Source organism: Haemaphysalis longicornis, unplaced genomic scaffold (assembly GCF_048455015.1).
Source record: "Haemaphysalis longicornis isolate Haplotype H1 unplaced genomic scaffold, Haemaphysalis longicornis Haplotype H1 scaffold_13, whole genome shotgun sequence".
Classification (NCBI taxonomy): Eukaryota; Metazoa; Arthropoda; class Arachnida; order Ixodida; family Ixodidae; genus Haemaphysalis; species Haemaphysalis longicornis.
In genome coordinates, this window is record NW_027526233.1 from 61774652 (window position 1) to 61795832 (window position 21181).

Sequence of the window (21181 nt, forward strand, 5' to 3'; positions counted from 1 at the left end):
GCGTGTACCGGCGGCCACGCGCTCGCAGTGTCGCGTTTAAATCCGTGAGCACTGTACATACTGCGATGCGCCGGACTGATGCTATATACGAAATTTTTGTTTCATCTATTCCGTCTAACAAAGCTGACTCCGCTTAGAAAACAACGATCGTGACGTTCCTTCCCGCATGTATACCCTCATTGTTACCACTACTTAACATGAGGTTTTCTTGATCTCTAACCGCTTGAAACAATACGGACAAGTGAACGCACGAACATCACACTGAAGAGACGCTATATTTGTACTCGTTTGTGGAAAAAAACATTACCACATCTATATATATATATATATTTATATACATATACAAATAATTGTGTCTTGCTGAGCCCCAAGTGTTCACTTTTGCCAACCACACAACACTACTAAACCAACTGACCACATTGACAAAAGGGCATTCTGAACATCCAACACGAGCAACACCCCTTGCTTCAACCAGCGCTCAAAAATGATGTATTCGTTCTCGTCCAAGGAAATCGACTCTTGGATTAAGCATTCGCTCCCATACAACCTAATAACAGGCTAAATAAAGGCAAAACAGACTAACCAATGTGTGGATGGGACCGTGGCGATAACATCTACCGCAAAACGTTCCCTGCTAGATTACCAATTCGATTTTTGGCGACGTTAACATGACCCCCCCACTGTGTTAAATTGCTGGCTGTTTTAGTTATGGCAATTACGTTGCCGGCTGACGTCACAACCTTGTGTGTAAATGGTTGTGGCCTCAACGAAGTTCCTCAGGCAGTTAAGACAGCATTAGGTCTTTTAATTCGACAGGAAGACGATGCTTATTATTACACCAGAAATTTAGGCCTGAGCATGCTCACAACTAATATCAAAAAGTTTCGGCGCGTGATAAACGCCAGCAGTGATACTCTCATATCTCTTGTCCGTAACAACGGTGATTCTATTCCTGATGAAGACTGGGCTTCCTTGCTTAATGGTGTCTTTTCACAAAAATTCACTTCCGTTGCACACTGCCCATCACCACAACCAGAATGCGTTGATTACCCTGCAATGTTGCCGCAAACAATTGATTATGATGGTGTAAAAAGTGCTTTGACATTGTAAATGTATCTTCAGCCCCAGGCTGTGATTTAATTACTCCCAAGATCTTGGTGGGCACACTTTGTTATTCTTCAGTCTTTCTATCAATGATTTTTCAGCAGTCCCTCACCGAAGGTTCTCTGCCATCACACTGGAAGGTTGGTAAGGTTGTTCCATTTCACAAATCTGCTAACAAGCATTCCTCACTTAACTATCGTCCAATTTTGCTTACTAGTATTCCATGCAAGATTCTTGAACACTTTTTGTATTCACATCAAGCCAACTTCCTCGAGACGAATTCTTTTTTTACACCATCCCAACATGGCTTTCGTAAATCATATTCATGCGAAACACAACTGGCATCATTTACGCAAAAATTAAACGTTATTCTTGATCGTTCATCACAGGCAGATTGCATATTTTTAGATTTCAGCAAAGCTTTCGATAAAGTATGTCACAAACTTCTGTTGCTTAAACTCCGGTTTCTTAATCTAGATTCACAACCCTTAACCTGTATTGAATGTTTTTTAACTAACCGTTCCCAATTAGTCAGCGCTAACGAGAAAGAATCTGAGCTAAGTGCAGTGCTCTCTGGTGTGCCACAAGGCTGAGGTCTTGGTCCGCTCCTCTTTTTAATCAACATTAACGATCTTCCCTCTAATGTTACTAGCAACATTCATCTTTTTGCTGACTACTGCTTGATGTTCCGAGAAATAACATGCACTAACGACTTACATATTCTTCAGTCAGATCTTAATGCGATTTTAGAATGGTGTAACAACTGGTGGATAGAATTAAACCCAAATAAGTGTAAACGCATGCGTGTAACTAGGTCTCCTAGCACACCGCTGTGCTACCTAGGTAATAACCCGTTAGAAAATGTACCCTCTTACGAATACCTTGGTGTGCACACCACAACTAACCTAACCTGGAACGTTCATATCACCTATGTAATTAACAACGCCAAATGCATGCTTGGGTACCTACGCCGTAACTTTTCAAAAGCCCCTTCCACTCTAAAATTACTCCTATACAAAACACTTATTCGCACAAAACTAGAATACGCAGCAGCAATATTGGATCCCGTTCACATCAATTTAATACAGCCACTAGAAATGGTTCACAATAACTTGGCTCGTTTCATTACATGTAATTACAATCGCACCGCAAGCATATCATTCATGAAAGCAGACCTTAGTCTACCATCCCTTGCATCACGCCGTAAAGTTTCCTGCTTATGTCTTTTTCACAAGCTCTACCACCATGCCTTCTTATATAATGAATTCATAATCCGTCCACATCACATTTCAAAACGTTTGGATCACGCCTTCAGTGTCGGCATTTCTTCCTGCAGAACTAAGTTCTTTTCGCCGTCTTTCATGCCACGTACATCAAAGGAGTGGAATGGCCTTCCAAACCCGAAAGCAACCATTCGAGACTTCAACCTTTTCAAGAACGCAATAGCTAACATTGTATGACCAGAAACGTGCTGACTGTATAACTATTGTTCTATTTTTGTTCTTTCGTTGTGTTGTTATTTTTACTGTTTCTCCCTACCTACTCCCCTCTGTAATGACTATTGACCTTGAGGGTAAATAAATGAAAAACTAATTAAATAAAAATAAATAAATATCACCGCCCTACATGTTTATTGTAGTTCCCTTGAACAACGGGACAAAAAAGACGTTTATTCGGCGGTCTAATCGGTTCCGAACTCCGAACCCAGAAGCAATTATGGCAATGCAGTAGTGAAGAGGATCGGATAATATTAATGAGAATGACCACGTGACGTCGACGATTGAATGCGGGTTGTTGCTCATAATGTAGAAACAAGACTCTGGATAGGTTTTTAATGGCGAGGTCGTGCTGATGCGACATAGACGCTGAGATTATTCTCATTGTCTTGACAATTAACGTCAATTCTCTAATTTTGAGATCTGACTTTTGAATTCATGGATATGGACGTTCATTTACCTACAGAATATGCGGTAGAAAACTTTCAGTGGCGCATTATGCGATTTTGGAATGCGTATTTTGATCTAAGCGTTCAAAACAGAACAAAGGCAATTAAAGCGGAGAGTTGGGCGAGTTGGTTGCTGCGGACTAATGAACTCATACTTCTAGTGAACTTTCCTTTCGTATTTTCTCTCTTCGTCCTATGCTAAAGTTCGCTAGAAGCATCAGTTTGTTAGTCAGAACAAAGCCACCACACGGGCCATAAAGAACTGCCATTGTTTTAAAAATGCTACACAGAAGCTGGTGCCGTAACACGTAGACAGAAACGCTCAGTTACTAATGTTATTGAGGTACGTAGCGTACAATTTCCTTCCAAAGTTTGAGCACCAAACGTATAATCGCGCAGCTCAGCCCTTAAATAAAGTGCATCTGAAAAGGCGAATACCATACAGAAGCTCGCAGCCACTGGTTTTGCGGTCCGACCATCATTCTTAGCTGAGAAAAAGCGTTCATTTCCCCCACAACGCAATGTGAAGCTTCCTTGTACTGTGTCCTACCCTTCATGCCAGGAAATAGGCAAACAGTGCGTCCTTCTTGGAACAAAGCGATTGTTGCCATGCCTTCCGCTTCAATACGTAACGTCTCGAATGGGCGATAAACAGACAATTGAAGGGTGCTTGTGTAATCTCGGTTAGCTGCCGGCGAAGATATCAGCGGAAGTCTCTTTGCGGCCCTCTACCCTGCTTGTGTAGCTGAAGAACCGAAGTCTAAGGGGCATAGCGCGCGTCTCGGGGCAGCGTTAGTGTGCGTTGGCTGCTTGTTTGGCTGTGGGAATTCGTGGCGCATTCCGCTGCAATATTGGAATAATAGTGGATGTCACTGCTGCTTTCTTGTGTTTTAAGGCTAAGGCCATGGCGGACCCAGATCAGGTCTTCAATTGCGACCTCACACTTTATGGAAAAAGAGATACTAACTTCTCCTTCGGGCTTTTGTACGCGCTGCTAGATTACGCCTACATGTCAGTCTCAGGGTGGCTAATTTGGGACGTTGTTCTCGAGTTACCTACTGGTATTATAAAATGCAGCTTTCGAAGAGAAAGAAATAACATAGTTGTAACTGTGGTAAAGAGGCTTTCACTGGACAAACTTCAACGAATTAAGCAGGGTACGATGCACCATGTGGTAAGTACTGCCTTTTATTGTTGCTTATTACCCTGCCTTTGTTCATCGCGAGGACTATTTTTGAGCATTCGGCGCGGAGCTGCGTACTACTTTTAACAGCCTGTTTTAACAACTTATAAGCACGGAGTAAAGACAATATGTCTTTTCCCCCGCTTGCCTGCGAAATGTTTCCTTCCCAGCGTTTAAGAGCTCGCGGAGGCGATTTTATTAGACAAGGAGCAACGTTACCCCAGCGAAACGCCAGAAAAAAGCGCGGTATATTGTAAAACCACACACTCTTCCGGTTTTATGCCCTCGCTAAATGTTGTTTGGAAAATGTTGCTTACCGTTGAGGAAACGTTTTTTCTACAGCCAAAACACATTCTACCTTCAGGAAGAAAAATATTGCGAGGAACGACGGAGTAGAATACTGCGAAACAACCCTAAGACAGGCTACACAACATAGCTGTATGTGAAGCCACGATGCTATGATTCTTTAGGCGTAGTTTATTGACATTCCTCTCTCCAGGTGTCTACACCCTGTTTTTATGTTGTGAATGCTTGCCTAACCATCTGGTCTATTAGCGTCTGCCTAATCGTTTTCGCGCTTTACAACGTAAGTTGACGTTTGCTATATAGTGGTGTAGGTAGAGTAGAAGGATAGTGTTAGATGCTGGTGTCTGCAGAGTACGACAAAAGATGCGCCCTTTTATACGTTCATGTCACCTAAGGGAAGAAGGCATTATAAACGAGACCACTGATAGTTTCCACGATAGAACGAAGATCAAGTAGGAAGCATTATTTTTAGCCTCATGTGCCCCATCTTTACGTCGATTTGGTAATCGCTCCCCCTCCAACGTTCGATTTATTTATGGTTGACCTGACGAATAGGAAAACGCCGAAAACACTAAGAAATATATGTAGGGAGCACTCCTTGAGTATGCATGGCATACTAGCGGCTGGCAGCGCTCGTCATTCTTTCCACATTTGGGCTGTGCGCGCTTGATCTTTGCGGAGTGACGCCCGCAGAGCAATCCCTTTTGGTAGGGAGAGCGTTTTGCCCTTTCGCGATACGAACAGGCGGTTGCACTTTATTAAACAATGTCCGCGACTTGAACATTTTAAGAAGAATAATTTTATTGCTAAAGTCTAGCCTCTTAGTTGGTTCTCCGCTGCTGATGTGCTTATAAGTTTATTGCGGAGTGCCATTTTTTTCCACTTCACGTTATTATTTTCCCAACAGTACGCTGTTCTTCCATGAGTTACACTACTGTCTTGAGCAGGGGTCGGCAACCTGCGTCCCGCAGAGCAGTATTATGCGGCCACGAGCAGGTCGTCAAAACCTACTCTTACCTCTTTCAAGTGATATCTGAAAGCTGACACGCCAGTTTTGACCTCAAATAGGGTTATACAAGCGGCACAAACAGAGCATTGATCGTTTAGTGGTTCATTGTCCCAATCTTTATACTCAGCCGGAATATTGTCAAATATTATTATTTCTTTGGCAATTCACCTATTTTTTATATCTTTGCCTCTAAAGCCCTCGCCCCTCATTCAGTTTGCCGTCTGGGTTTCTACTGTTTCGGCTTCACGCAGTTGAGCGCTTGACCTTAGAAGGTCGCAGATTCCTCTTTTAGAGTACGGTCACAGTATACTGATGTTTTGTTTAGTATTAATAATTAGCTAGGCCGTGTCCTTCGTTTTTGTACTATTTTCTGGGGCTCTGATTTGTTTAATGAGGGTCATTTGTTGCTTTTTTCCTCTTTTTTTCACTTTTACAATGTATCTATTTCTTTTGGCGACGTGTGGCCTTCCCGTGCGAAAATAGGTTTTCAGATATCACTGGAGGGAGGATCTGGTTGCACAGGGCGGGAGAAACCTAACATTGAAACCAGGGAGAATAAAAAGGTTGATTAATGGAAAAGAAGATTAGGGAGGAGATGTGTAGATTAAGTTACTTTAGTTTAGCACACGCCTTCCCTTCAACAGGGAGGATGCCAGACATGTCGGATCGATTGTTATGAGAGATAGGTTTTGACTTATTTCGCTACTCAAGGTTCAATTTCTGTCATGTCATCTGTTATAACCGGTTAATGAGTGCGCTTTATCATTTCTTACAACAAAAGGTAAGCTGCTGTTGCGTTTAGCTTGAGGTGCTAAGTGTCCAACAGTTCACGCACACAAGCAAGCACTTCACTGCGAAAGCATCAATCATTACTTTATTCATCTTCAGCTCTACTGAACCGTTTTCACAGCAGCATCTAACTCCCTTGAGAACTATCTGTGGCTGACTAAGCGAAACATTTTTCGATAATACATAATGGGAAGTGGGCCAATTAAAACTATTATTCCAAATATGAATTGCACTCGTGAGCTACCCAAATTGCAAGAGCAATTTGGGTGGGGAATACTGGTACAATGCCCCATGATCTCTGTAAGCGCTGTCGCGACGTTGTACAGAATCGAAGGCTTTTTTGGGCTGTCGCAGTGTCTTACATAGAAAGAAAAGATGGCCGAAGTTAAAGATGTCGTGGGGATATATTGAGGACCATCTTCGGTGTGGTTTTGATACCAAAACTTTTGTCTGAAGCGCAAAATATTCGGGCACCCTCCCGACAATGACTAATGGCATCTCACCACAGGAAAACGTATGTACGTTCGGAAACGTCTGACAGAAAGCCTGTAAAATGCATTAATAAAAAATATGGCCATAGTGGGGAGGAGCGTTACGCCAACGAAATTTATTGTAGCATTGACGCAGAGACAGAAATAACTTTATTATGTTCACTGGTTATTGCGACGTGGTGAGTGCCCCTAGTCCAGGGCGCCGGTGGCTGCTCTGGTGATCTTTCGGCACTGCTGATCGTAGTCAACGCTAGACACTACCTCACTCCCTTGTTCCTCTTTTACAAGGTGTTTGTGAATTTTGTTGCATCCGGGTGCAGAGTGCTAGAGGTGGCTACGTGGTTGCACTTGGGGCACAGCCTCGGGTATTGGGGTTGGATAAAGTTTGTGTAGCCGGGAAAGCTGAGGGAAGCTGTTCGTTTAGCAGAGTTTGCCATCCGTAACTCAATAGCTCTTATCATGCTGGGAACCCCAGGAGAGATGGTAAGTGCACCGCTAACACGTGAGAGAGGCATAAATCATCGCGCAAAATATTCCACGTGAATGCGATTTACATCACATTCGGGTAGCGGATACCTAAGGTATGATGACACCTCTACTCAACCACTGCAGATGGCTAACAAACGAGGCGTAGGGCCACATTTATAACCAGCCTTAAATCAGCCAAGATGGGTCAAGACCTCCCCCAGCATCCTTTAGTAAATTTAAAACAAGCGAATTCAGTAAAAGCTCTAAGGGAGTTCTCAATGCGTTATGATTCCAGGCAGAAAACATGAGTATCACAGTAACCTAAAAAGATTTGAAAATTTCACGGTGAAATTTACTAAACGAAGCCAGAGGGCTTTTAGTGGGAGAAGGAGTATTCTTGAGTACAGCCAGAACAGAGTGGCAAAACTCAGTTTTTTACTAGCGAGAAGATGTAAATATTTCCATTCGCCATGGTAACAAAGATTATCGCTGCGGAAACTGATATATTTTTATTAAAATGAGTGACTAAGGTCACCGAACCGGTGGTGGTTAATTTCAGCGGTTCACTTTAGATTCCGTGCTGTGCACGGTAGTAAATATTTAGTGGCTCTAATCTTGTTCAATCGTCTGAGGGTGTGAAAGGGTATATTGTTTCAAAAAATGTGAAGACCAAACAAATTGCTTTCCAGCAGAGATATTCCTGTAGTGAAGTGCAAATGTGGCGTGGTGCCCACATGTGGGATTTTAACATCAAAGTGGTAAACCATAAAACACTTAGCAGTAACTATTAGCTGGGTAATACAGGACGTCCCTAGTACAATTAAAACGTGATGAGATTATAAAAACAGAATAGCCTTAAGGATTTTGAGCTGTGTAAGGTGTAATCTAAAGATAACGAATCGAAAAATATAATGTATCGAAATATATAAAAACGATCGAGGCGAACTCTCAAGCTTAAGCGAAAAGTGGAGCACTGCTTAGAAAAAGGGTAAAGAGGTGGCGCGACTGAAAGAACTAGGCGCTTATACTCCAATGTGTAGCTGAAAGGTTGAGGGTGTTTTCCTTGTCGGACAAACAAATACCGAGTAAATTCTGTATTGCAACAGTCGCTTATACGTGGAGGGACCAGCGTGCATGTGAAACTTTGAAACAGGTAGTGGGACCAAAGTATATGTACGAGTTGAAGCCGCAGAATTATACTTACACAAGCACGTTTATTCGTTCCTCCACAAACAAAAACATGGATAAGACAAACCCTTCGTCACAGCGTAAAAAACACAGACTTCATTCTCAGTACTAAACCAGGTATTTGCGGAGGACGCTGAAAGGGGTGAAACTAGAATACAATGGATAGTGCACCGAAAGTCAAGAACGGTCTAAACTGGCAGTGTGGAAGAGACCGAGCCAGAAGGTAGAAATTCCGCACAACATCTTCTCCACGGTAACTGATGTCGAGTAAGATAGCTGCGTCAGACGACGTTGCGCCAAAAATTGTTGTAGGTGAAGATAGCTGAGTAGACGACATTGCAACACAATTACGACCATCACAAATAAATCAGTACTAGTCCAAGGAAAACAAGGAGCTGGCACAGCAATCCCGAAACTACTTCCGAAAAGGAGGAATCTTTTTGAGAAATGAATTACTAACAAAGTATAAAAATAAAACAAGAGAAGGTGATGGTGGAGCTCCACATTGTTGCGACCATGGTCTCAACAGCGTGGCACAAATGAAAGGCTTTAAAATGAAAAGAAAAACGAAGGAGCATGCTATAAAAAATACTCCAGCATCTAGCAGAAGGAACTAGCGAAATGTCGACAAACATGATGAAGAGAACGACACTACCGGAAATATTCAATATACGATAGCAGTGTTATGGAAGTCGACAGTACTTACCAAACGCCCTCACCCCTTATGTGCAATATGTAGACACGCACCTCTGTCAACGTTTGGAGTGTTACACCAGCATATACGAGAGCTGGCGGAAACAAACAGTGACGCAACCGTAGCCGCAAATTACAATCCCTCCGTACTGAGATCGAGGCACACGCACTCAACTTCGCCAGGAACAAATCGAACGACACTTGTTACAAAATGCGTAGCCAGCTCTCCACTAAGAACGTTTAGCGCATCCTCCGTGCATTACTCGACCCGCGCAACACTAACACCCAATCTCGCCACAAAACCACCCAACTGATAGCGGACACTCAACTCTCACCCCCTTACCTATGTGGCAGCCTCCGCATTATTTACATCCTACCACCCTCACCACACCCTGATGGTTCCCCATAATACACTCGACACCCCAAAGCACATCTTGATGCCCCTATCACCTTTGGAGAACTACACGCGGCGATCGAAGCCCTAAAATGTAACGACGTGTCGAAGCATGACAACATGACAAACCCCCTACAACGACACCAAAACAAGGAGGTGCTCGAAAACTTTCTGCTACATTTCAACCAACACTGGTTTAACCCCACCGTCCCCTCCACCAGAAAAGACTCAAACATCACCGCTATGCCCAAACCTACCAAACCCCCTCCATACACAAACTTAGCCCTATCTCCCTCACCCCCTGTCTAGGCAAACATACACACTTCCTGCAGAATCGTATCAATGCACACCTGGAACGCCCCCAAACCTACTCCCCTCAACATAATAGGGTTTTGGCCCAACATACCCACTCAAGACACCCTTATGGAGAACCATCATCATTACCACAAACACCCCCGCAACAAGACCAAACCTCTATACTCTCCCTAGACCCGCAAAAAGCATTTAACAATGTCTCACATCATAGTATACTTCAGGCAGTTTCATCCCAAAATCTAGGCCTACACTTCTGCCGCTGTGAATGTAATTTTCTCACCCAACTTACTGCTACCATTCCTTTGGGGCACGTCCAGTCTGATCTTTTCCACATGCCAGACCACGGAACCCCACACGGAGCGGTCCTTTCGCCTACGCTCTTTAGCATCCCTCTAATCCCGCTTGCCCGCTCTGTCCTCACCATACCCACACTGCGAAAAACACTGCACGCAGATGACATTGTCCTCTGGGCTCACTCTGGCTTCAACCAACACATTGAAACAACACTCCAAGACTGCCTAAACCAAGTCTTCGACTCCACGACCCTTTGGAGCTCCACTGCTCTCCACAAAACTCTGCTATCCTACCTTTTACGCCCATCACAACAAACCCCCTCCACAGGCCCCCTTCCGACTTTTTATGCACTCCCAACCAATACCACTCACACGTGAACTTGGACTTGTCGGGTACCGCGGGGTCGCAGCGCAGCGCAAGAGAGAAAGTACCAGCGTGGCAGGCTTTCAGAATCGAACTGCCCGTGCCGGGCTGGCGCACGAAGCACGCGCCGCTGGCCTCTTTATTCTCGTCTTTCATAGCCGGCGCCAAGACGCCGGATAAGAGCGCCAACCAGAGAGCGCTACAGGGCCCCCCGCCCAGACGGAATGTCGAACGTGACGCGATGGCGAGGCAGGCGGGCGTTGGTTTTGGGGCGAGCAGTGGAGTGTTTAGGCCTGCGATGTCTGCGCGGAGTTCGTTGGGTGCCGTCTCGAGGTAGGCCGGTTTGAGGCGGTCCAACGAGACGACTTCTTCGCGGCCATTCAAGAGGATGGTAGCGGACAAGTCGTCTCGTTGGACCAATTATGTAAGCGGCCGATGAGGCGGTGCGGCAGGGCCTACAGACTCTTAGGCCTGGCCCTCACACACAACAGATCACCGGCACCCACCCTCCGGCATGTAAATAAATACGTTACTTAATCCACGCATCTCATTACACGGATTGCCACCAAACACCACATTATCATGAAACAGGTCCCCCTCCACCTCGTACAGCGTGTTCTACTCAACCATATCTTGTGCCACCTACCGTATCTTAACCCTAAAGCCGCCCAACTCGACTCCCTTGATTCCTCCTCAGGAAGACGAATAGACATGCACCCCTGCTTCCCATGCGCACCAACGCATCGCATACTCGACATCGGCATGCATAACACCATACCCGAACACCAAGACGTCCACCACATCTCCTAACTCACGTGCCTGGGGTCCTCCCCTAGAGGGCACCACATTTTCAACTCTATAAACCCACCATCTCTATTCCCCCACTCTCCATTCCAGCTCACATCCGTAACAGCATCCAAATCCGCCCAATTCCTCGTCACGTGCAGCCAACCTAACAATGCAGCCCGGCGACTAGTACAAGCCAACGGCCACTCCAAACAATACCCACTATCATCATGCACACAATACACGGATGCCACCCCATCTCCTCACAAACCTCAACACTGTATAGCTACTGTTGCCAATACACACGACCAAACGTCTCGTCGGCTCTGATCTTTACCAACACAACCATGGCGGAAGAGGCAGCCGTTCCCCTCGCGCTCATCCAACAGCTCACCCCCGCATTCGTCATTTGTGCTATATGAGCCTGAGCAGGCGTTCAGCCCTGTTATTCCCAGTAACATCTCTCGTATACCCCTCCAAATTCTCTCCAAAAATCCTCCATATGACATCGTGACCTTGCTGTGGACACCAGCCCACAAAGGCGTAAGCACTAATGAATTGGTGCACGTACGTGCTCGCGAAATAATTTACTGGGTCACCATTTTGACTAGGCCATCACACAATTCCCCTGCAGGCAAGCCAACCTCCCTCCTCCAATACAGAGATATTACCCTGCAACACCACCTTCTCCGCCACCGATACCCTCCCCCGCACCCACACTTCTCCCCGGAGGCAGGCCACATGCTGTGCATCCTACAAACACACATCTTCCAACACAGAACACAGCTAATACAGTCATGAAAATCTTCTTATTGACCCTACCTGTCGAGCTTGTGGGGCACTCGACACTCACTACCATTCTTTCTGCTAAAGCTTCGTAGACCCGTAGACCCCTTTCCCTCCCCTCACCTCTGGGAGCACATGTTGCGAGACCCAGGAGTTTCAGGCCAAGTCCTCACCACCTCCCAGGCCATGGTGGTCCTGACGGCCCTGTGGGCCTCCCCCACCCCCAATACCTGACCCCGACGAATGAAAACTGTCTTCCTTCCTTTCTTTGCTTCGCGCAATTGGGAAAATTAGTGAACGCGAGTTTCAAACAGTGGCTTATGCAATAAAAAAGAACAAATCAAAGATAATTACCTCGGTGGTTCACGTTGTCTAGAAGCAGCAGGAAAATATTGCTATTTTTGTCAGTTCATTTTACTAGAAAGTGCCGAAAAAAGATTTTTTTGGGCAACATGTACCGTGAAACGCAATACTGCGAGTCGCAGAGGATAAATTACAGTGTCATTTTAAGGAACAAGCACCTCACTTACTTGATGAAGATAAAACCCTCGGAAGTATTGTGTTCAGAGTGTTTCGCTGTATTGTGTTGTGTCCATTCTTGCATGGCTCGCTTAGACCCGGAGGCTCATCAAGTTGCCAAAAGGAATTCTGCACTCGCCTCGGAGTTTTCCCATTGATCAGGCCCAGGCAGAACCGATACCAACATGTCAATCTGTATAATAGAGGAAGAACTTTTCTCTTGTCTTTTTTGTAGAATCTTCCAGAATATGCGTCTGTTCAGTTTAACGATGGTCATTACCGCTTTAATGAGATCAAGAAGTTTGCGGGGATAAATTTTTCACAGTTGGCACAGGACCGAGTCAATTGGAGAATAATGGGAGAGACCTTTGCTCTGCAGTGGGCGTAGATAGGCTGGTGATGATGATGATTACCGCTTTAACAATTCCACCTCACATGGGAGCTGTTAGGACCTTGAATGGGTGAAAGGTATAAAGCGGGCACTAGACATTCAGTCTACCGCAGTTACCCTGCTAAACGTTCCGGGGACAGGTTCCATTTCGCTCAATGTATGATTCGGCGCACGCAGTGATCACAATTGTATCTGCTAAGCGCGGTCGTTGCAATTGAAAGATGGTAGGGTTAAATTCGCGAATGCAATTCAGGCGATGGGGCGCGCGTAGTGGAGGGCTCCGGATTAATTTTTACCACCTGGGGATATTGAACGTGCGCCGTAATCCCGTACACACGGGCGTTCTTGCTTTCTACCTCCATCAGGAAAGCGGCGGCCGCGGCCGGGAATCGAACCCGGACCTCGTGCTCAACAGCAAAATGCCTTAGCCTTTGAGCCACCACGGCGCGTGGTCGTTGTAATCCACGCGACATGTGGACACCACAAGGACTCTTTGGGGGGGCGGTGCCAAATATCGGCGTGAAAGATGTAAACCCGTGGTCGGCGACATTTCGAAGTATATGGCTGAGTTGCATGAAGCCGTCACCCCAAGACAAGTACGCTAAATCGAGGCAGGGTGGTATTGTTGGAGGGAGTGGAGAGGCCTTTTCGAGCTTATGCAGACAATGGTAGTAAAGACGTTCTCTCGCTAAGTATGAAGATGCAGGGCAATTTTAAAAGGGATACTGCTGGCCAGGGGCGGCGCATCCAGCAGACGTCCCTTTTTCCTCCGTAACCACGCACATGGACGAGCTATGCAACCAACACCCGGACGGGTGGGTCGCATCACGCAAAGCACCGGCCCGCATCCCTTCCAGGAAACCAAAAAGACTACAATGCACCCTTTTAAGCAGGCTCCGCACAGGTAGTGCACTCACAAACGCATGTCACCAACTCTTCAAGAAAAACGAAGAGTCAGAAAGTTCCCATTGCAGCCAATTCGGGTTCACTGGACATTGTCTAACAGCCTGTCCTGGATAAACCTCTGAGCGCGAACGCCCTCGACAGGCCTACCGACATCTCCCAATTATGTGCAGCACAGAAGCAGACATACTCTTCCTCCGATGCCCCCACATCCTCCTCCCGAGGAATTCAAGCACTTTATTTTATAACTCGTGGAAAGCGTCCTGGGTGAACAGTTCTAAAGAGCTCACTAGACCTTTTCTCCTCATAGGACCCCCGAGCTACAAGGCGCCTTCTACCTCTCCCGCGTCGTTGTTATTTTATACTTTCTCTTTCTTTTTGTTTGTCCCTCTTTAATGGAGCGAGGATGCTAGTAGTCGCCTGAAGCAACCACCCCTAGGCAGAATACCTCCCCTCCTTCCATTCACGGGAATGCGACAGCTTTATACGCGCCACCACGCTCGCCGGGATCGAGGTACACTCACAAGCAGCCACTCCGCGTTCCCCCAAGGGTTTTACTATCTATGTAGCAGCAGTCGCTTTTTTACTTCGCCTTCTAAGCACTCCTTTCGCACGGTGTATTTTCTGCACGAAATCGCAATGCAGTCGCCACCTTTCCCATTTTGAACTTCAATCTCTCACCTACATTAATTCATCTCATATATCCAACTATCCAGGTCTTTCTGCGCCGTTTCCCTACCCCTAGTGGGCCTGATAAAACGTCGAAACCACAGGTCAGAAAGTTTCGGGCCCCTTTCACACATCTTTCCCTTCCCAACAACACCTTCGCCTTGCTTTGCCCTGCTTTGCTTTGTTCCTGTATAACCCCGTCTGAAGTTGAAATAAATTGCCATGTCAGCGTTTAGGTAGATAAGAAGCTACAAAAAGGTGTGGCTTCTGTCGTCATGCGGCACGCGGGCAGCAGGTTTCGGAACCCCTGGTGTTAAAGAAATTTTTCGGGCCGGCAGGGGGCCGATCGCTCTGTTTCAGTTTCCTTTTAATTGTTTGGTTTATTTCGGTTTTACTGATAACCTTGGAGAGCACTTGTGAGAGCAACAAAATGGGGCTGCGGGATTATTTGAGTACACAGGTATGATTTTCAATATGGCCAATCAGTGGCCTAGTGTATGCAGTTATATGCTCGTCTTTCAATGTGTCTGTGGCTGTGGCGTCCCTTTCGAAGGCGAGAGTAATAAATTAAAACTATCCTGTTCAAAACTTCTGGTACGGCAGGTGGAAGCCCTGCTAGATACGGGCTTCCACCTAAAGTCTTGTCTGAACACAGGGACAGCGACTGCGTGTACATAAATTGTTCAGATTACACCATTGCGGCGAGTAGCCCATCCCCTGTTACATGTAGTCGGTCACCGAGTCTTAAACTAGTTATTGACCAATCAACCATGGGTTTACATCAGTCGAGATGTTTAACAGTAAATAAGCCAAAGAAGGCATTATTCTTAATTTATTCCACAAGCGGCACGGCCAAGGCTTGTTGAGACTGTTTGAATGTGAATGCGAATGCTTGTTTTTTTTCAATCTTCTAGCCTGGGAACCATATGATAGCGATATATTGCCGCTCGTTTTAAAGCAGTGTATAAATAGCCATTGAATAAAAAAATTGTTTTTATTTGTGTGGGAATTTCAACGTTTCATAGCGGTGTTTAGAGGTCAAAGAAAAACACCATAATAGGTTGTTTATACTGTTGACGAAGAAGTATACGGGCTTGGATGGAGTAACGAGACAAAAAAAATTAAACTGGAGCATTCCATGCCTCAATATTATATGGCGCCCGTACCGTCACCAAAACGCGCTTCCTGGAAGCCTATTTCACACGATAGTCTTCACAAAATGATTAGGATTATAAGCCGAGGTACCTCAAGCGACTGAAGCGAGACAATGCTTCCCGCGGACTGGAACGAGCCTGGGTCTTTCGCGGTAAGAAGCCGATCGACGCGAATTCGAATGCGCCATTTTGGCAAGCTTGCAGCAGTTTGGATTTAGAGCGAAGCAATTTTAGTCTCCCTAATGGCGGCCCCCAAGCCACCATATTTCTCAGAACCCCCGTAATTCGAAACGTTACCGGGTAATTCCCTCACGAGAAATTTGAGCGTCGCAAGCATCGTTGTCCTTAGATTATTAGGCATTTGATTTTGTTACAGACATCGCCCAAACCCTGATCATATTTGATTCTACGTCTAGGAGGAAGCCCTTACATTTTTTGTACAGTTTTGATATTATCATTTTCGCTTTTTTGGTTTATTGATATATCGTGCGTGTTACCCAGAAAGAGAAATGCACTATATTCTCTTGTGATTACATTTAGCGTTAGCCGTTTGCCATCTGAGGATTTACAATAGCAATTAGGTACCATTCGCAATAAATAACTATATCTTTATTATTCTTTCTCCTCAATAAATCAAAGCAGCCATAGGCGTAAACTGCGGCTTACCCTTTTACCAAACAATTTTGCAAGCGGTTAGAGCTACACAGTAAACCAAATAGGTGCCAGGAAAGAGTACTGAGGCGCTGAATCGGCTATCGACAAAGAATAAAACACATAGTATTTAACACGCATTATTAAGGCCTCATGTCAGCAAGTTTGAAGTAATTATAAACTAATTCCTTGGACGCGATAACGACAAAATTGTGGGAAAACGATGCATTTAAAGAGGAATTGGAGAGGTTTTTGCATTCACATAATTATTCCCACACTAATATTGCTGAAAGCACTGAGGTAATAAAAACGTGCGCGGCGTTTATAAGGCCAATATATGCTAGATTTTGCGCAGGAGTGGCGCTGGTTAGATGTCATAATATCATGGATATGAAAGTTTGGATGCGCTTCCTGTGAATAGTGTGTACCTAAACGTTCCTTCCGCTGGGTCTGGCGAGAACTTTTCAGAAAGCGTTTCCTAAAGCTAGACTGTAATCCAAATGCGATGCGCTCTTTTATGTTTCTTTAACGATTACCGAGTTGTTTTCTGGGTCGTGAAGAGGTAGCCGGGACTACAACTTTAAAGATGCACATTAAGGAATCAGGCCGGATAATTGGTTGTAACTACTGTAACACACTGGCTGATTAGATACAGCTTCCGTTTGCGCTGAAACACATGCACACTGAGGCTTGCGGGTGGGACATTCATAGGTGGGACTCCGCGGCCAAAAACAGAGAAAGCAGCAGCTAAATTCCTGCCCGGCACCTTGGTAGAGCCGCGTCCAGGCTCCAAGCCAGCGCAGCTCTTTCGCCAGTCCAGAGTGAGTCGCGATGCGTGTCCTTTTGTTGGCGCACGTGTGCTCCCGCGGCTCCTGGTCGTTGCGACATGGTCAATAAAGTTACGAGACAAGGGGTAGTACAGCTTCCGTTCTAAAATTTCTTGTTTACTATGACACGTGTGGACATTAAAATTGTGCTACATTCCGTAACATCAGTATGACGTCATGAAAAGAGCTGTTGCGGCGGCCGCAAACGTTCTACGTGTTTTTTTTTCTTTTCTGTGTCTACCAATGATGCACTAGGTTACCCACATCGACTACGTGATTATGTTTTGGAAAACATAGACCAAACAGAAATGCGGGGCACAATTAGGAATCAGAAATTTCCTTAATTGCTTCTCCTCAAGAGCAATAGCATTTAGAACATCAAAGGACACATGTGATTTGGTGTATGCTAATTAGTTATGAAATGTTTCTCTTTTAAACAGATCCACAGGAACACCTTTTGGTGAGCCCGACACGATTGGTTCAAGCTCTACGAAAGAAAAGGATGTTTGAGCCGCCCTTCAACATTGAAGTGCAACACCAGTGGGCCCGACTTCTTCTTTACGATCTTGGAGCGATGGTGCCACCACCTGCAAGGCGATTCATGCCATGTACAAAACCTGGATCCCCGTATTCAAAAAGCATCATTTACCTCACGAACGAATTGATACAGGGCAAGGAGTATCATGCATAATCGTGACTAAACTCCTTGGTGCTCGCGCTTTTTTGCAAGCTGTTAGAAACCCACAGAAAAAAAACAATTTAAACATGAAACGTACCAAAAATAACACTAAAGTTCCAGTACAAATGGAACACAAAAATAAAATAGAAAGATCACATTGCGGATCGATTTGCACTTTAAAAAAGTATGCCGAATGTTCAGTAGAGCTAGGACAGCCGAACTTCTTGAGCAGCCAAAGCTCTTTAAACGAAGAAAACAGCCACGATTTTATATTCTACAGTGGAACTCCGCTAGCACGTCCCTCGGTCTTACGACAACCCGCTTTTTACGACGCATCTTCGCAGTCCCGGTAAACTCCCCTTAGAAACAATACATAAACACCCCGATGATATGACGCTTGGGTTCAGGCTGTCCACTTCGTACGAATGACCCTGCGCTGATAAAGCGGCGTTTTTTCAAATATTTAACGCCGCTTCGTTGCCTCGTCCCCATCCTTATTCTTAACCCCCGTTTGATACTGCTTGATGTGCAAAGGATCGGTTTCAGGTGAGACCATTGCTGAACAGACGCAAGCAAGCGGGTACTCGTGGGCGGGAGGTAACCTTCGACGGCCCCACGCAGCAGCATTACGACAATGCGCCAACCGCGATAATTCATAGTTCAGGGTTCAGGTGGCTAGCGGAAGCGTGAATTTGAAGCGCCGATCGAGCCGCTGACGAATGCGAAAACGCTATGACGCAACCCCTTGCGATGACAGAACACCTGCTTTCCTTGCCCGCTCCATACAAGTTTCTTCCTTTCACAACGCTCTTTCCCCCTCGCTCTGCTCTCTGTTTATCAGTGTCTCTGAAAGCAGGGTTTCCACTCCGCTTCATTTTTGGCAGGGTGCCCAAATACGCGATTGCCCACCTTTAGGGTGGAAACATGCTTACGTTGGCTCCGCCATGTTGGGTCACTCGCTGGCCGCCGCAGCAAGGCGCTGTAGCATACCCACGCTTTAAGTTTCTCTGCAAAACGTCTTACTCCCGAAGTTTGAATCATCTTATCTATTTCGCGTTGCTTGGTCTTGTGGGACAGGAAAACGCCTACGTGTTAAGCAGTTTGACCCAATAGCGCCAGCACGGGACCATTCAAAGAGTGTCTCCACATGTACTCCGCATGTACTATCATTCGTTTCGCTTAGCCTTGGCCGTTTCGCACTCGCCTTTTTCCCTTTCGGTTTGCTCGATCATGTCGGCCTGATCTCGCGCACGCAAGGCGCGCTGATAGCGGGCTGTAAATAATCTTGCCGAATGGCACGGGTTTCGGGCAGCGCGCGGCTGTTGGCTAGCGGGATAGCTATGATGCCCTGGAGTTGAGGGGCGCAAAACATAGACGGTTCTTCTTTTTTCAACTTGCATTTTTAGAAAAATGTTTTCAAATCATGCGAGAACACGCTAAATATAGTACTTTAAATAAGTTCTTAGCCCATCTGTCGCGTGAAACTGTCTACAAAGCCTGCATTTAGCTGCACCCACGGTCGTACGACACCCCAATCATACGACACTTTTTCGCGGTGCCTTGAAAGTCGTATTATCCGGGTTCCACTGTAATAATACCCGTAACATGCCATCCTCAAACTGAATATTGCGTGGTGTTAGACACTAAAACAACGTCGTTAACCACCCACTGGAAATCGCGCATAGGCCAAACGAGTACCAAACCCAGTCGATGAACAAGACATGAATGGGCAAACAAATGCCCGGGTAGCGACGGAAGCCCGATTCCTCTTAGAAACCTACCCGGGAGTGTCCAGGGACAGGCGTGAAGTCTACACAGCCGGTTTTTGAGATGGACAAAACACAAGCGGGAATGTGCCGCTCCTCGCACATGTGTCTGTCATTTGAAGGAGCCATGAGGACAAAAGACAAGTTTATTTTATTGAAAGATTTCGAATTTTATAGTGCCCCCATTCCCGTCCGGGTACAAACGATGTTTTCTTTACTGAGAAATAATTCAATGTACGTTAAAATTTTGATTTTCCTGCTAAAGCGTGTGTTTTCGTGGTCTGCAATGACATCACCAGAACCGACCGCTCTGCAGACTAGGATCCCTTGATTCAAGCGTCCACCGTACAGGGTGGAGACACGTATACGCTGGCGCTACCACTTGGGGTCACTCGATCGCCGACGAAGCAAGTCGTTGTATCAAAACCGCGCTAAAATGATCGCCGCAACGCGGTGTACTGGCGAAGTTTCAATCATCTTATCGGTTTCGCGCTGCTGGGTATAATGGGAAACAAAAGGAACAACCCGTTGAACATGTTGACCCAATTGCAGCAGCACGGGACCGGTCAAAGGTTGTCTCCACACTGTATGGCAGCGCTTTAATCGAGGTACTCGCGCGTTTGTTTACGTTACCGAACCTAGATGGCGCCACCATATCGTGGCAAGCCGTTTGTTTTTGACCGTATTTAAACCTGGCTTGTTTTTGTTCCGGGAGAAATTAATCCTTTCCTGAAACATATTCCCCGCTCGACAAATATGGTCACGTAAGGCACGGTTTCTTGCGTCAATCGGCCACTCGTCTCAGACAATCCCAAAGCCCCGCAGTGCTGTGCAGCTAAACCAAGCATATTGCGCGCAGTACCCACAGCAGTACGCATGGGTACTTCTATGTTTACGTTTTCTTTCGTAACTTCCAGTGTTTGTCCCACCATTCTTATTGCTTAAAAAGAATGCGCCCTAAATTTAAGCACAAACAGCTCGATCTGTAAGCTTATAAGCTCAGCCTAATTTGCGTTTGCTTTTGCCGGCCTACGCCAATCGCAGAGCATTCTGGTTTTTGTCATCATAGGTTCTCTTGCGAGAAATGAGCGAGTGGGTCAAGTCAAGTCAAGTTTATGCGACATCGAAATACAGATATTACTAGGGACGATAACTTCAGATGTCAGGAGCGCGGACAAAAAGCCAACAGAAGCGGCTTGACGGAGTCAGTTCACATTGGTCATGCGACGGGGCCCGTAGCAAGGTCATTTTTTTTCTAATTATATCGCTTATTTTTGCGAAGTTTACGTTAAAACTGGTGTCAGTATGATTCTAACGAGGCCGTCTTTTAAATAAACCAAACTTGTATTTTTTTTAATAAACCAACCTTGTGTTTTGTCTTCATGGTTCCTTTAAAGAGGGGCAAGAGGACTCAGGGAATCAAATAACTCACTAAACCGTCGCAGATTAAGGGCGTGCTCAGGAAGGCGAACACAAAAGCGCTGGGGTGTTTACCAGAACACACTACA

The 21181-nt window shown here is 45.7% G+C and overlaps 1 protein-coding gene across 1 annotated transcript in view; it reads left to right on the top strand.

The window, feature by feature from the left end:
* The first annotated feature begins 17689 nt into the window (after positions 1-17689).
* LOC144164303 (caspase-14-like) overlaps positions 17690-21181 on the top strand; it is a 55555-nt gene continuing 52063 nt past the window's right edge. The window contains exon 1 of the mRNA XM_077694802.1: positions 17690-17836. Within this exon, the coding sequence (XP_077550928.1) occupies positions 17731-17836 (106 nt within the window). The 5' untranslated portion in view covers positions 17690-17730. The remainder of the gene's footprint in view (positions 17837-21181) is intronic.